The 16320-nt window shown below is 40.5% G+C and overlaps 1 protein-coding gene across 3 annotated transcripts; it reads right to left on the reverse strand.

Moving 5' to 3' along the window:
- Positions 1 to 14: 14 nt before the first annotated feature.
- On the reverse strand, positions 15 to 16248 carry erich3 (glutamate-rich 3). Of its 3 annotated transcripts, none has more exons than XM_067230834.1 (17): positions 16182 to 16248; positions 15153 to 15208; positions 11403 to 11459; positions 10229 to 10322; positions 10000 to 10074; positions 9781 to 9852; positions 9416 to 9544; positions 8391 to 8549; positions 8066 to 8266; positions 7737 to 7917; positions 7438 to 7624; positions 6725 to 6954; positions 6399 to 6578; positions 5714 to 6145; positions 4663 to 4797; positions 1035 to 4575; positions 15 to 957 (listed from the first exon to the last, which is right to left on the reverse strand). In XM_067230834.1, exons 3-16 carry the CDS (start codon positions 11420 to 11422, stop codon positions 1061 to 1063), a joined length of 5610 nt encoding a protein of 1869 aa, XP_067086935.1. In that variant the 5' UTR covers positions 11423 to 11459; positions 15153 to 15208; positions 16182 to 16248; the 3' UTR covers positions 15 to 957; positions 1035 to 1060. The 3 variants fall into 3 exon arrangements, with proteins under 3 accessions (XP_067086935.1, XP_067086934.1, XP_067086932.1); XM_067230833.1 differs by having other exon boundaries at positions 6399 to 6548; positions 9949 to 10074; XM_067230831.1 differs by having other exon boundaries at positions 9949 to 10074.
- Positions 16249 to 16320: the final 72 nt, after the last annotated feature.

The raw sequence follows: 16320 nt of genomic DNA on the forward strand, positions 1-16320 counted from the left end.
TCTTGTCAAATGTATCCAATTGATATTTTGTCACGTGTGCATGACACCAAGCACAATCCCAGTATGATGACTGTTATCCTTTTGTCAAATTCAAACAGTTGCATTTCGAAATCATTTATCAATTTGAGATTTTATTTTCCATGTAAACGATGAACAAGCTTCACACAATCATTCAGTATAATTAAGACATTTTGATAGAAACAAACTCAAACTGACTTTAGAATGAATGGCAACTGAAGAAAAAAGATCCACACATATTTTGTAAGAGGTAGTGTTAGCAGCTAAATATATTGACACAAAACAGTTCTCACTTTCCAGTATTTTGAAAGTAACAGTTGATGATTGTTTACCCATTTATTGCACTGTCACTCTAATCATCTCAGAATAGTGGTTGACTTGTGCAAACACATGCAAAATTGTCTGTATGATCAAGGAATAAGTGCCAAAGTGCCTTAGTCACTAGTATTTATAACTTTAGGTAAACCATACTTCAGATGTGCTCTAAGAAGTATGCTAGGGTGCCATGGGCAAGCTGACCTCCAGTAGGCAGGCTTAAAGGCTATGAATTATTTAATTATCTGTGCAGAGTGAGTGGAGTAGTATCTACTTACAGGGGGCTGGTAACATTGTGCTGGATACTTCCACAAGCAAGACCTTGTTAGTTTGACAAGGGATATCGTGTGTGGTATCGTAAACATTCTGTTAATCTATCTAAACTTGTAAACAAACTACTTATCGTAACGTTGTTGAAGGGAAGATACTTTTTCAATGCTTTGACAATTCTCCACCATCTCCATCAATTCTCGATCCCTCCACCTGGTATTCTATTTGTTTTTAGTTTTATTAAATCAAGGATAGGAAATGATCATAAACCGTAGACTGTTCATCATGTTAGTATCACTTGGAAGGATATGATCACTTAAGAATTTGCTGCTCCTGTTCATCTGATTGTAAGTGCTGTAGAAAAAGAGAGACTTCCATCAATCACTTAAAAATACTTTACAGAAAAATCTGGAGAAAAAAAAACTACTTACCAAGACCTTCATGTGAGCTGTGATCTCTAATAACCACTCTCTGCCCGTGCAGTAGTCAACAGAGGGTAGGACGTTCGGGCAAACAGTGAAGACTCTTCCACTGAGAAAGTGGTCAACTCATCTTTACCAAGCGTGTCCTTAAGGTCACCGATCAGCTCCAGGTCTTTATTGTCAACCCTCCCACTTTCATCTGGATGCCTCACACTCTGCAAGTCCTGCTGGCTACCATTTTTAGATCCAGAAGTTACTGTTAAATCTGTAACTTCAGTAACCTCTGCATTTTCTTGCTCCTCTGACTTTTTGAGATCTTTGGTATCAACAGACACTCTTGAAATGTCCTTAAGATCAGGTTTCGAGAAAGGCTCTGGACTCTCACGGCTCTCCTGTGGTTCCTCCTCAGTTTTGCAAAGTGCCAGCAGGTCAGTTATCTCCTCTAATGTTGCTGGTTGATCATCAGTGACAGATTGGTCTTTGCTCTCCCCAACCTCAGCTTGATTCTCACCCATGTCGTCTTCAACATTATTTGCTGACAGGTTAGTACCTGCTAGGCTTTCCACTTCGTTTTTGGAGACATCTGTAAGCTCAGTCTCTTTCTGTGAGGTTTCTTTGTCATCATCCTTTGTCTGCACGGGTGTCTGACTGTCCTCGGCTGGCGTTGCTTTTTCTTCTCTGCTTTTGTTTTCAGCTTCAGAAGTAGGTGTCAGGTCAGTAACCTCCATCTCTGCTTTCAATTCTTCAGTGGGCCCAGTTTCATTTGGTTCATCCTGTTTAGAGTTGTTACTCCTAATGTCTGAGTGTTTGTCTGCCACTTCGATGTTCGTGTCAGAGTAGTTTTCCTTTTGGGCTTTCGGATGTACCGCCTTATGGTCTATATCTGCCTTTTCATAATGGACGTCATCTTCAACACTCTGCTCTATCACCCTCAATCTGTCAGGACTCTCAGACACATTAGTAGATTCTAACAAGATAGCATTAGAATTGGACTGGCTGACGGCATCATCTGAGGTCACCCTGTTCAAGTCATCCAAGGGTTCAACAAATGTCTCAAAGTACTTAGAGGCCCGATGCATGTTAACCCAGTTTGACACAAGATCCCTGTGGTCTTCTTTATCCAAGGTTTCTGGAGTTAATGCATGTTCTTGGGTCTCAACATTCTCAAGAACATTAGCTTCTCCATCTGACACACGGCTCTCTTTGTTTAAGTCTGTCGCCTCCTCCTGCTCTATTTCTGCTTGGGGTTTGTGTACAATACTGGCTCCTTCCTCAGAGGGCTTGCTAGCCTCTTCTATGGACTCGTCTCTCTTATTTGACTTGTCTGTGTTAGAACCTGTTTCACAAGGTGGGTCGTGTTCCGCTTCAGCTTCAGGAACTAAGTCCGATTCTAACTCTGGGGTTTCTGAAGTCTGAGATTGCAACACTGAGGAATCAACCAGTACTTCTCTGACATTTGTGTTGTCATTTTCATCCTGGATGCTCCGATCTTCTATTTTATCTTCATCTTCAAGAGCAGTTTTGCCATTGCTTTTATCGCTATAAATTTTTTGCTCAGGTTCATCTTGAAGCTTCTCAGATTCCTGTGCTTCTTTAACTGCTTCAGTCTCTTTGAGGTCAGATGTCTCAACTGTAGACTCCGGATTGAGTTCATCTTCAGCGTTCAAAAGTTCTCCAAAGTCCAAAGTGTGTGTAGCCTGGGCAACCTGTATATCTTCACATTGTGTTTCAGCCTGGGCTTCTCCAGCATGTTCAACATTCTCCTCGTTGAATTCGCCACTAGTTGCTTCTGGTTCATTGCTTTGTTGGACTTTTGTCTCAAGTTCGTCATCACCATCATGGATTGTAGATTCTGTCCCTTCTTTCTGGGGTTCACTCTGAGGTTCACAGATTGTTGCTGGCTCACCTCTGTCAGCCTGTATTTCACTGTCATTTTTGTCTTGATTATCCTTGCTCTCCTCTTTGACCTCAGCACCATTGTTCTCGCTATCATTTTTGTCTTCATTTGGTTTTTCGTTTTCAATGTTTTCTAAATCTAGAACTTTGTTGCTGATCTCTGACTTTTGGTCATCCTCCCTAGTTTCACCCTCTTCTACTTTTATTTCCCTCAACTTATCTGTCTTCTCAACCTTTTCCTGAAGCATGTCTGCCTCCTTTCCTTTCTTTATTTCAGTTTCATTGTCTGATGAACTAGCTTGCTCGTCATTATCCGTTTTGTTGTCATCTGCCAATATCTCCTCAGCTTTTGTCACCGTGTCTTTGTCAGGTTCTTCTCCATCACAGGATCTGTCATCTCCAACCTCTTTATCCTCCTGGACCTGACCCTCCTCTATATTTTTTTCTTCCTTGTTTTCATCCGTTCCAGGTTCTGCAACCTTTTCTGTGTCCCCAACTTTGTCTGCTCCCTCTACAAATGCTTCATTAGGGTATCCTACCTCACTCCCCTTCCCTTCAGGATTGTCTTTGTCTTCAGCTACTTCTGCATCTTTCACCTTTTCTTCCACCTTACCCTCAAAAGGTGGATCCTCATCCCTAACCATTTCTGCATCCCCTGCTTTGTCTTCATTGTCTTGTATGCCACTTTTTTCTGTGTCTCCCACCTCAACATCATCAGTCCCCTTGTTTTCCTCCTCACTAACACCAATCCCTTCTTCATTTATTAAGTTATCGTTCACAGTTTCGTCTTCATCTAGTTTATCACTTGTGTCTAATTCTACAGTTTTCTCTTGTTCTCCAGTCAATTCTGTTCCTTTTTGGTCTTCTTTTATAACTTGCTCTACCCCACCCTCAGGCTCGTCCTTTATTTCCTCAAGTGCATGTTTACTATTCTCATCAGTGTCTGCTGTCTGTTCAGCATGAACAGTTGTGTCTCCACTTCCCTCAGATGAGCTGCTTGAATTCTCTGCTATGGTTTCTGTCTTTGTGCCTCCTAGCATGTCCTGCTTGTCTTCTTGATTCTCTGTGTCAGTTACAGATGTCTGTTTATGGATGGTAGCCTGTGGCTCCACCAAGGGCATTGCTTTAATTTTCTCTACTTCACTCTTTACCTCAGGTTCTGCATCAGCTGTTTCTGCTGTTTCTACTTCAGTCTTGCTCTCTTGTTCTGGAGCCACAAACTCGTAATTTTCACAGTTTGTTGTCTCGACAGTCTTTTGTTCTGGTTCATGTTGTACGTCAGCCTTTTCTGTCGTTTCCTGTTCCTCCTCCTTTTGGTCTTTCACTGTAGTGTCCTCAACATCAGATGCTTTTGCTGGCTCGTCTGCCTGAACCCCCATAGCCTCATCGAGAATAATTTCTTTGCTTTCTTCCTTCTCTGTATCATCAATTACTGGATTCATTTTTAAAACCTCATTTTTCTCACTGCCTTCTTCAGTTTTCTGCTCTGACTCAGCTTCATCATCCTCAGTCTTCTGTTTTGCAACAATATCTCCTTGCTCTTCTAGTACACTTTGTAAAGTCACTTCTTGTTCACTCTGTTCAGCTGTGTCCTCACACTTCACCTCAAATTGTGTGATTTGTCTCTTCATGGTAAAGGTCACTGCAGCACCACCTGAAAAAGTTGGATAAATGTCATTGAACAATTACAATGAACACTCCATTTCAAAATATTGTAAACGTGTTAGACTGTTGCTAATACCAGTGCTACCCAGTGGTTGGGTTTTATCTGCTGACTCTTCTTCCTCTTCAGTGCTTGTGTCACTAAGCTCTGGCTCTGAACTGCACTGGGCCTCCTTCAAAATGGCTTCCGCTAGTTTCTCCTGTACAGACTTGGCTTGGATCAGGCATGAGAGAGAGACATAGGTATAAAGGATGCAGTCCATGCAGGCTTAACATTACCATAAGTACATACAGTACTACAACTTGTATGTTTTAACTGGAATATTACGAAGAAAAAATTATGTCAAAATGACAACATTGTTTGAACAAAAACAGTGATTGGACATTGGACAGAACAAAAGGAAACTGAACATCAAAGACTTGCTTTAATCTTCACAAGTGCAAATGTTCTGAAGATTTATCAAAATATGCATACAGACAAGCATGCAAATAATCTACATGCAAAAAGCAAATGAGGAACAACAAGGAAAAGAATACAAGCATTATTCAATTAAATTTTGGATGAAAATAACAGACAAATGTGACAGAGATAAAAGACATCCACAATCCTTAGCTCAGTATTTCGTAGACTCAACAGACAATGACAATTTGTTAATATTGATTGGAAGCGATTAAATAAACGGAATAAAGGGGAATTAAAATTCTACAAATAGCACTGTTAATGAAACACAAGTCTAGAAATACTGGCATTCATTAGGACACAAACACGGGTTTAACCATGATTTAATTAAACCAAAAATACATAATTATAAAGGAAAATGAGAGACTCCAAGCAAAATACACACAAGAGAAGTCTGAGACATGAAAATAGATCATTTTCACACAGTCTCAGATGTATCACACATGAGCACTTTTTCCACCACCGAAACCAAGACCTCTCTTTTGAATCTCATACGTTTTTTTTTTTACGGCCACAAATCAATATGACTAAGCTTGGTGACAGAAACGTGTAACTAGTTATTCTGATGATGGAAAAGGCCACAGAGAAGAAACAACACAATGGATTTCTCACTCAAGGTGGCAGTCCTCCACCTCAAACTTCTTGGTGTGAAGTGGCAGAGAATGCTTACCCCTGTCTTGCTCCTCCTTTGTCGACTCGTCTACTAGTTTTTCAGTGTCGCTCTCCTCCACAGCGCCAACTGCGTCCTCATCCCCATTGCACACCGTTTCTGAGGGTCCACTGTCGTCCGACAGTTCGGGCTCGGTCCTCCGTGGGCTGTGTGCTGGACTGTCCTGTGTCCCCGTGTCTTCTCCTGTGGGGCTGGTGGTTGTCTGGGGTGGGGTTGGGGAGGTCTCCTCGTTGGTGGTGGCGTCCTCTGTTGATTTCTCATCTTTCTCTGCTGCTCTGTCAGTTGTGCTTTCATCCGGATCTTCCTGGACAACCTCCTCATCCACAGGGTCTTTGGACTGGAATGCTGGCTGGTCCTCTTCAGCCTCGGCCTCAACCTCACTCTCTTCACTATCAGTGCTGGAAGAGCTGGCTGAACGAGACCTCTTCTCCTCTGCATAAAGATGTTGTGAATTCGGCAACAATATGATTGGATCAGATGAATGAATGCATCGAATGGATTAACTGACAGGAATGTTATTTTCTACCGGTTAATGTTGACTTTAAAAACAAATCCTTAAAAGTGTACCTTTCCTATTTACTATATTTAGAACAAACCAGCTGTGAGTCAGGATATCCACTTCTATAATGTTATAATAAAAAAAATCAGCACACGCTTTTATTTGAATGATTCAAGTTCCAATTACCTTTTTCCTCCACCTCACTGTCCAATTGGAAAGGTTTCTCTTTTTCCTCCTCCTCTTTCTGGAGGGAGGGGGAGGGACCTTTTCCGTCTTTCTTCTCTTCTCCATCCTCAACAGGTCCTTCTTCATCTGCCTCAAAGTCCTCTTCATAGTCTGTAAGAGAATGTATTACTCCTCTATGACCTTTCCAAACAAAAACTAAAAGAAAGTGCATTCATGTTAGATAAAGCTAAATGTTGTTTCATCATCATGACCACTGCATTTAATCATAGACAGCATACATATTGCATGGCCATCTTGGTTATCAGTTAATTTTTCAGCCACGGTACCATCTTTGGTTTGGTCCTCAGATGTAATCTCTTCTTTGATCTCAGTCTCCATGTCCTGTGGTTGGCTGGAAGCTGGGTCAGAGCCAGGGTCTCCTCCAGCTTGCTCCTCTTCCACCTCTGGGGCATCCTTGGGTGTATCCTGGTGGGTGGCAACATCTCTCCCAACATCCTCTTTTACTCTTTTGGGAGGAGGGGTGGGCTTCTTGTCCAGTCCCATGGCTATGATACACCTGGAAATCCACAAAATACATACTTTAATACTCACCTTATATGCCTAAATCTCAGATACCATACCCTTTTGGGTCGGAAAATAAAGTTGTCCTGTCCTGAAATTTTTGGACACATACAGAGCACCATGAATGAACTGTATACGGATCCACGTAATTTCCTAAATCTCTATGCAAAGTTGCAGTCTGAGACCAACTAGACAGATGTGTGCTGTGTTTTACTCTGAGTGCTGAAGGTTAATTTGATAATTAACAAGCACTTAGCTGCGACCACCTACTGAACACGCTACTTAATCTGAAATGCTTTTACAAAAGAACATACTTACAAAAGAAACATACATTTCCATAAAAAACTAAGGACTTTAAATCCGCAAAATATCAGCAGAACAAAATGTTAATTGCCAATGTATTCATCAAATTACCCTACCCTAATACACAATGAGAAACAGTATACCTGTATCAGCCAGGTTAGAGGTTAGGTCTTACTTGTAGCAGGGTGAGGCCCCCTCCACATTTGAGAAGCCAAAATGGCCATGTCTGCCGCCTAGCCGAGAGCCCTTCCTGTGTTTAAACTCACAGCAGGAGCTGAGACGCTCCACCTGCAACCCATTGAGGAAGAACGTCAAGCTGAAGGGGAAGCCACGATGGCGCCGTGACACAAACTGGAACGTTTCTATCAGAAAAAAAGGAGGGAAGAAGGGTCAGTTTTGTATTTCTTTTTGACGCAATGTTAAGTATCTTTGGATTTACTGTTAGATGGGCCAGAAGCAGGCTTCTATACTGACCTCCCTCAACGAGCTTCCCCTTGTACACACACAGGTTCTCCCCTCCACAGTGCTGCTGGAAAACCTTTACCTCGTCCCTCATGTCGATGAAGTCGTGGGAAAGGTGCACGGTCTTTCCAAAGAACATCATGCTCACACACACTTTACTTTGTACCGAGGTGGTCCTGAGCATCGGAGACTCCTGGAGAACAACACCACATTTTATGGTCGAGGTTGAGTCATTTTAAAGTGATGTGCTTTAATGACATTTGTAAATTCTACTGTTCGCAGGCCCTACAGGGACCACTATGCACTGCAAAGCTGCACAGATTATCAAACTGTGTACAGACCTCAGGACCACAGGGGGCTGTGGTGGGGCGCAGTCTCCGACCTCTGAGTGTGCCACTGGGGTTGCCCTTCAGCCCCCTGTCCTTCCTCTTGATGGAAGGGGGCACTGGGGTCACAAAGTTATTGATGACTGGAAGACGGTAGGGGGATATACCACGGGAAAATTCTGTCACAGTCAAATGCTTCTTGGAATCTTTATCCATCTGAGAATGAAAATAAACAATACTGTACTCATATATATATACAATATTCATATTTAGATTTTTATGTCTGGCTTTCTTTTATGTCTGTGTGCATATTTGTGTGTGTGTTTGTTGATGGTCTCACAATGACGTTGAATCGTTGGTCGGTGTCATTTGAGGAGTCCTGGTGCATGTAGGGGGAGCTACGTCGGTGGGAGGCAGTGGTGCTGTTACTGTGGATGGGCTTTAGACGCACTGGTCTCTGCATCTTCCCTGGAGCTGTGTTGGGCCTGGAGGAGCCAGGCTGCAGGATACACAAGAAACCTAGAGTTACTGAATGCTCATTAACATTTAATGGGCATGTGTCAATTATAGGGAAGTTTATACTGTATTCATAAACCTCTTGTGTGAATGCATGTCACATGAACAAAGTAGACACATTATCCTGTGGAAATAAATGTACTGTGTTTTTTTTCGTTACTGTGAATTTGAGACGTGCTTCATGTATTACGCCTTTGTATGGACTTTCTGTACCAAATTCAACAATGTTTAACTAACAACCAGATATATTTTTTGACAATGTGTGGAAACATTTTTGATAATATGGTACTGCAGTGAACAAGCCTCAACAAGTCAGTGTTATGTTTGCAGGCTTAGCCAAGAGGGCCCACAGTAAACAGAGCCATCAAACACAGGAAACCAAAGCATGAGGACATTCATTTGTTTGCTCCTCATCATGTGTTTATTCAGCCATTTAAGGACTGGCACATCTAATGTTTCAAAAGCTGACATAATGCCCTTGTAATCTCTGTCATTAGCTTTCATTTGCTAATATTCTTTCGGAAGCATGAGAAAAAAGTGCTCTTCAAACTGTCTGATCAGAATGTCAACACAAACTTGGCAACTACAGTATCTTAGCATGCACAGGCAGTCGGGTTCAAAGATATAATCCTTCAACGATTGAACCGAAGTAATTCCTTTTAACAGAGAGATAGCTGTCATTATGTACATTAACTGTTTATGCTGACATCTACCAAAATAAAAAACAAAGGTGTAAGAAAGCTTAACAAGTACTTCTAACCTGTGCCAACTTTGAACTCTTTTGTTAGCTATACCAATCCAGTCTCTTTCCAGACCTTGCTGGGAGTTTTCCCAAATAGAGTGATTTACCGATTCAGAGGACTCAGAGTGGTCCCCCTCTGGCCCAGAATGCTGTGTGTGGGAGGCCCTCGGTCCCGTGGGGGGGCGTGGAGACAGGATGTGGATGACTTCTTCTTCATACCTCTTAGAGCGCTCCACCTAGTGACAAGACAATACTGTTCAATACTAAAGGTATGATTCGGCACCATTATTGACTGCGCCCTTCTCATCAAAAGTACATGAGACATATCAATCAACATGTACACATTTGGGTGACAATTAAATCAAAGTTATCTTATCAGCAGTGCAATCATCTTTGATAATAACTGTGGGACTACAATACTGCGTGTGTCTGCCAACCCTCGATACAATTAGTAAAGTCGATATGTCACTACCTTAATTTTATGCACTCTCTCTCTTCTTGCAAACTCCTCCAACTTTCGCTTGATCTCTATCTGATGGACACGCTGTAGAGGGAAAGGAAAGAGAACTGCATGCTTCATGCAATAAGGCAGACGAAGACCATCAATCACTGGATCCGGAGTCGGGTGTGTCTCCCTCACCTCCATATCCAGCACCTTGTGGAAAATGGCTTGGGCTAGGCATTCACGTACATGTCTCTGGTGAGCCCTCTGGATCAGCTTATGCCTGTATTCCTTGTCTGGGACAATCCTTCCACTCCTGGTGATCTAAAAGAATACACTGACTACATTAAAGAAGCACCAGGGATGACTGAAACAGTAAATGAGACAATTACATTCAATCAATTACAGCACAGGCTGGACTGATTGACTGTCATTAACACTGAAATCAATGTAATCATCATCTGCCAATGACACATACCAGTCCAACTCTTTGAAGATGTCTCCTGATCCTGGTGTTATTGAAGTACCCGGTGAGGTGTTTATCAGTGAGACTGTTGTAGGCTGAAAGAAGTCTGAAGAAAAGATGTCGATGTTAAAAAAGAAAATCTCAGAGATTTTCAGTTCTTAAGATGAAAGTGTACCAAATGTGTATGGTCCACATCTGCAGTAAAACCAGATGTGGGATTTTAGTCTAACATGCTCTTAACCCTCGCGGTGCCTTCGGGTCACATGACCCAAAGGTTCATAACGAACCATCGTTGTGTTTACCCAATTTTACCCAATACAAAAACAAATAAAAATAATTTTCTTTTAACCATTCCAATGTGGGGGGTCTGAGACAGCCCGACAGTTAAAAGAAAATGCTTCACTTTGTTTTTGTATGAGGTAAATTTGTCGCAATACGAAGGTGGGTCACAATGACTGATGGGTCAGAATGACCCGAAGATAACACAAGGGTTAAGGACCTGACAATACAATAAGGCTCAATTTACTGTTATAATTAGATGTCAACTGCATGTTTGACCAAAGGAAACCATTACAAGGTTGTTGTTTTCTTAATTAACTAGACATTGGTGGTGTCAGGTCTCACCTAGGATTCATTCAACTTAATGCCTGTTAGCTTTTTCCAACCAAGGTTTGACTTCCTGGACTGTTTGTGAGTAGGACAACAAGATATCTACAACTACTCTATTGGGTCAATTACAGGTGTCTGATTTCCTTGGGAATTTGAGGGGATGGATAGCACACAATCCAATCTCCCTTTTGTAATCTACTGACTTATTTGTCCCGTTCACTCGCCCCATATACCATAGCCTATATATCTTACCGGAACTGGGTCACAAGAACAGTATTATTTATTAAACTGCAGTTCTAAAGTGCTGACATGCTACATTGTGATATTTTACTACATATAACGTTACTACTGTACACCAGTAGGCTACTAGTATGCATTTAAATCAGTTAGCACTAGCTCTGTGCAATAAACTAGTAGGGTTAGGGAGCCTATCACTACGTATTCGGATATTTAAATGTTAAACTTTTTCATGATCTTACCGAATGGTGGTTCAATCGAATAATGCCAAGGCGATTAGCAAACTGTCACATAAACCTGCAGAATATCACTTAATGAACGGGCAATGAACGGTACCTACCCGGGATTGAGATGACTCATGATTCTCGCAGTTGCAAATTCACGGAGCTTTCCGGGTCTGTAAATTGTAAACTCGGATTATCTACATAAGAGATACACCAAATATAATTGCACCACACTACAATTCAATTGCCAACTAAAACGTTAGACTAGTTGTTCGCTGTCAGAGACTGTACAGTACTTCAGTACTACACTTCTTCCCGAGTGGAACTGATGACATTCTCCGTTGCTATGGAAAGTCACGTGATAATGCTATCAGCAGGTTGGTTTCCACATGAGTTAAGTCTAGACTCTACAGTTCTTGTTTCTTTTCTGTGAGATGTTATTCTGGATTTTTTCAATGTAGGCTATGTTCGAAAATGGTTGGGTTTAGCAACAATAAATGCTCGCATATTTAATCAACGTATGTATTTAATATTTTACACAGCTGGATTACAGCCCAAAAATATATTAGAATACCCTACCTGCATGGTAACTGTTGTTAGGTCATACTTAATTACTGTTTCGAATAGCAGCATTCATTCCAGACTTTCCAGGCTCAACTGTTTCATCAAGTCAAAACGTTCAATACCACGTCGCTACATGGCCCCCTAGTGGACACTGTCTAACAGTTTTACTGTTCCTTTTCCAAAACTACTACATTGCACAATATCATCATATCACCACTGTTTAAATTTTGTTTGAAAACAAAGTAAATAAATAAGTAAATATATCATGAATTCAAAAAGTTCATTTGAGCTTGGCACCAGATGATTTTGTGTAAAAGTGTTTTAAAAATCCACTCAAACCCCTTCTACAATTTTTCCTTCAACACTTTCATCAATTAAACTGGGATCTGCTCCAGCTCCAGTGGCCCTCCGTGAACCTATGCTCCCTCTCCTGTCCGGACACCAGGTATCAATTAATTAAAAATGTGTATTTAATATACCATTTTAACCATGAAACTAATGAACAAATTACAGTTTTTTGTTTGGTCATTGAATTATTATATACTTATCTCGCTAATATGATACGATCTCATATACTTCGATAATTTATCAAAAGATGTCTTGAAATTCCTGACAATCTATTCTTCAAAATCTCTGGAAATCTCTCCACACTGACCCCGACTTTCTTTAAATAGATAAAGCAGTTGTTAAAGAGAGTCTGCGGCGATTGGTCAGTGGATTGTGTTACATCTCTTTGTGTACCTTGCTTTTGACAATGTTTGTTGTCTTGTTTCTCCCAAGGAACACTATTTGAGGGTAAAATTTCAGTAGCAACACATCGGCTAGTAAAGGTCTGGTTGTGGTTGTTGTGGATTTGTTGCATTGATGGTGTAGTAAGTAACAAAATGATGCCTCTCTTAGTGCAAAGGTAAATAGGCCTTCTGCACTGAGAGAGGCATCTTAATTCAGAATAAAATAGTTTTTATATCAATCCACCTTTTCTTATTCAAAACCGCACTGACATGTAATTTTAATCATTTGTGTTTTTCTGGGATAAAGTCTAGACTATATTGCTGGTGTCAAATTCACTTCTGTGCTTACTTTTCTATTCATATCACATTTATTTAATTATTGCTACAGTTTTGTGCATGATCAAGATTTATTTATTTTTCAACATGGTTGTTTTCACAACAAATAACTTTTGTCTATTCAATCTAGGCAAGAAGTATTGATGATGGATGATGACAATCAACACCACTGCGGATCAATCAAATAAAAAGTGGTAGTTCAGATCTTTAATGTAGATCTGCCAGTAAATGTAATGGTCCACTAGCGTTTTTTCTGTAAATATATATAATGTCAATAAATCCTTCCACTGCAACCAATATTTTGTTTCTGTCTTGTTATAAGAATTATCAGGAGAATATTTATGTTAATAGTGGCTGATGGCATTGCTAACAAAGTCAGTAGTTGCAGAGGATGATAATAAACAGCTGATGTGTCTGTCATGGTCTAATAATTACAGGTGGGGGGTTTCTATGGAATTTTAAATCTATAAAAATATATATATCTTAGAGTACAGGTGGTCCAACTCAATTCCACTTGCATTGCTAAAAACCTAACTAATTATAGTTAGGCTGGTTTGGATTTTGATTTTTGGAAAATAATTATGATAAAAAAACAAAACACATTTAACTAAAATTAAAACAAAAACTTCTGAAAATATTTGTGATTTCCATTTTCAACATGTCAATCAAGCATACAAACAGGAAGACAAACAAATATGTAGGCTTTTTAACATTCCCTTCTCATCAAGCTGAAAAATTGAGAGGTACAGCGTATGAGTAAACGCCTTCAATGCCCATATTAAACATTGTAATCAAGGAAATCATTTTCCTGGTAATAAATGCCTAATAGAAGTCTTAAAATAACAATTAGCTTCAAAATAAAAAGTGGGATGATTATAAATTCCATTCAGGAGAGCGGCTTAGCTTTATGCTGGGGAGGGTGGCAGAGAGATCTAGGGGAGTCATGCGGTTTGGGGATGGGGGGGCTGGAGTCTTTGCAATCAGTGTTAAATAGAGCAGTTTTGTGCCTGTGTGATTGTCAAGTGGGCCATTACTCGCTGATAAGGGCACTTTTTCCCAACGTTGTTCTGATTGGACCGAGCATGTCGCACCCCCTCGCATGCTGTCCCAATGCAATCAGGCCCCTCTTACACTGCCATTTTCACTGCAGTGATTTCTCCTGAATCCCTCATCGGCCCCCAGCCAACACCAGGCCCCCTTAAGTCTCAACGAGTACCCATTTACAGCAAGGAGAAAAGGTCACGCCAAACTCGTTGTGTCAATTGTAAACCACCCCAATTTGTACTCATTTCAATGAAACAAATGACTAGTTGCAGCCCCAAAGTAAGCAAAGGTTGAGCCTATGTGGAAGTAGCAAATTATTGGATTTTAGGATACTCATTTGTGAAAATGGTTACTGTTTATCCTAATTATTTTCCCCAAATCTCATTTGGCTGCAGGTGGTGGATTGTAATCAATTTAGAAAATATGAAGGATTCAAGAAACAACAACGCTGTTTCATAAATACTATTCATGTTGAAATTCTTTAAAAAAAAGGTTCTTGATGCTGTCATATAATACTTGAATGAAAACAGTCACAAATGTTGAGATAAATATAATTCAATACAACAGATCGTAACACATTATTTTAGTACCCATGCTGATCTGAAATATCAATTGATGGCTGTACAATTGTTTTGTATTTATTACATATTGTATCCCCAGACTAAACAGGGCCAACATTTCCTTAGCTTGATAAACTAGCTGGGCAATGGCTTCAAACTGTCTTTTCATAATTTACTCGATATTTCCAGGTAAATATTGTTACTTTCCATCCAAGTGCTGGAGGTGCTACAGTCTAACACAACTATTGCTGTGTCTAAGTGCTGTTTGGAACCTTAAATGTACATTTGGGACAGACACCTTTCTCCAAAGCTACCACAAACTGCATTATTGGTTCAGGGTTCATTCTGTCCCAAATGGGATTCTCCATTGAACCTCATGAAAATGGTTCTACAGGGGTTCATCTATTATCCCAAATGGTCCCATTTAGCATTATTTTTTGGTATGAGAAGAGTGAAGCAGTGTAGATTAAATTTCAACTCTATTTTCCAGGTTCAACCAGTTCATTTATCAATTGAGCTTACCTACTGTACAAGCATGGCACAGTCAAGGAGCAAACATTCATGTTGTGATGTACAACAGTAGCAAAACCATTTTGGATTCAAGTATGTTGATGGAGGAGTTACCCTCTACCTTATCTCTGTTGTTTTTGTCTGGTCTTCATTCTGCGATATGTTCGGAATCTCACTCTGCAAGACATTCACAAAGTCAACACAACGTCAAATTGAGTTTTCAAACCCTTGCAACACTCGTTATGCTCCATGAACTGAACCTGTGTCTTCGCAGTGCAGATCTGGCCTGGGATATGACACATACGAGCATCCTGCCAAGTCTACGGGTAATTTGAACCCTGCCTTACTCTCATCATACTTATGGGTCCTAGGGGTTGCCTCACATACCTCTTTATTGTACATCAAAAAGGGTCTGCTACAGTGCACAATGCTTGAGATGAGTTGTCTGATAAGGTCTATTCATTGCTAGAGGGTGGAACAAGACACATAGCGATGGATGCACGCTATTTCCCAGTGTGGCAGCACTCTCCAATGTGGTCTGGCCCCTGCCAGTGCAGAGCTGCTACCCCTTTACAGAGAACCTCCCAAGATAGATACTGACAATGTGTGTGTGTGTGTGTGTGTGTGTGTGTGTGCGCATGAGAGACCGAGACAGAGACTGAGTGTTCATTGAGAGAAAGAGTGAAAGAGTGAAAGACAGACCGACAGACAGACATACCGACAGACGGACAAACAGACAGACAGACAGACGGACAGACAGAGATTGTACTCAGCCTATTTTATAGTTAACACAATATAAACAGAAATTAACAGCAGATTTTTTATAATCCTCTCCACTATTTAGAGATGAATGTTGGCAGGGTGATTTTACATTTCCATTGAACTGAGGTTCATAAAAAGACACATCCAGTGGACGCCCTGGGTGCATTCAAAGAAACTACCACTAAACAAATTAAGAAACGTGTCAGCCATATAAAGAAACATCCGTTAAAAAACATAGGCCTATATATTCATTAATCTGTCATGACCGTAAAACTTTGTAGTCTGCACTGTTCAGCAAATGGCAATCATTTTTTTCAAGAAAGTAGGCCTAAAATAAAAATAATAATAAAAAAAATCCTAGCACAATGGGAAAAACGAAAATGTTTACCTTAGTATCGAAAATGTTGAAGCATAAAATGTAACTACGTACGGATACGTTTCTACTTAAATTTGGCTTGGCCTTCAACAGAAAAATATAGAAGACTGGAAGGGAGGCGCGGCCAAAGGAGACTGGAAAATATATATGT

Source organism: Osmerus mordax, chromosome 27, assembly GCF_038355195.1.
Source record: "Osmerus mordax isolate fOsmMor3 chromosome 27, fOsmMor3.pri, whole genome shotgun sequence".
Classification (NCBI taxonomy): domain Eukaryota; kingdom Metazoa; phylum Chordata; class Actinopteri; order Osmeriformes; family Osmeridae; genus Osmerus; species Osmerus mordax.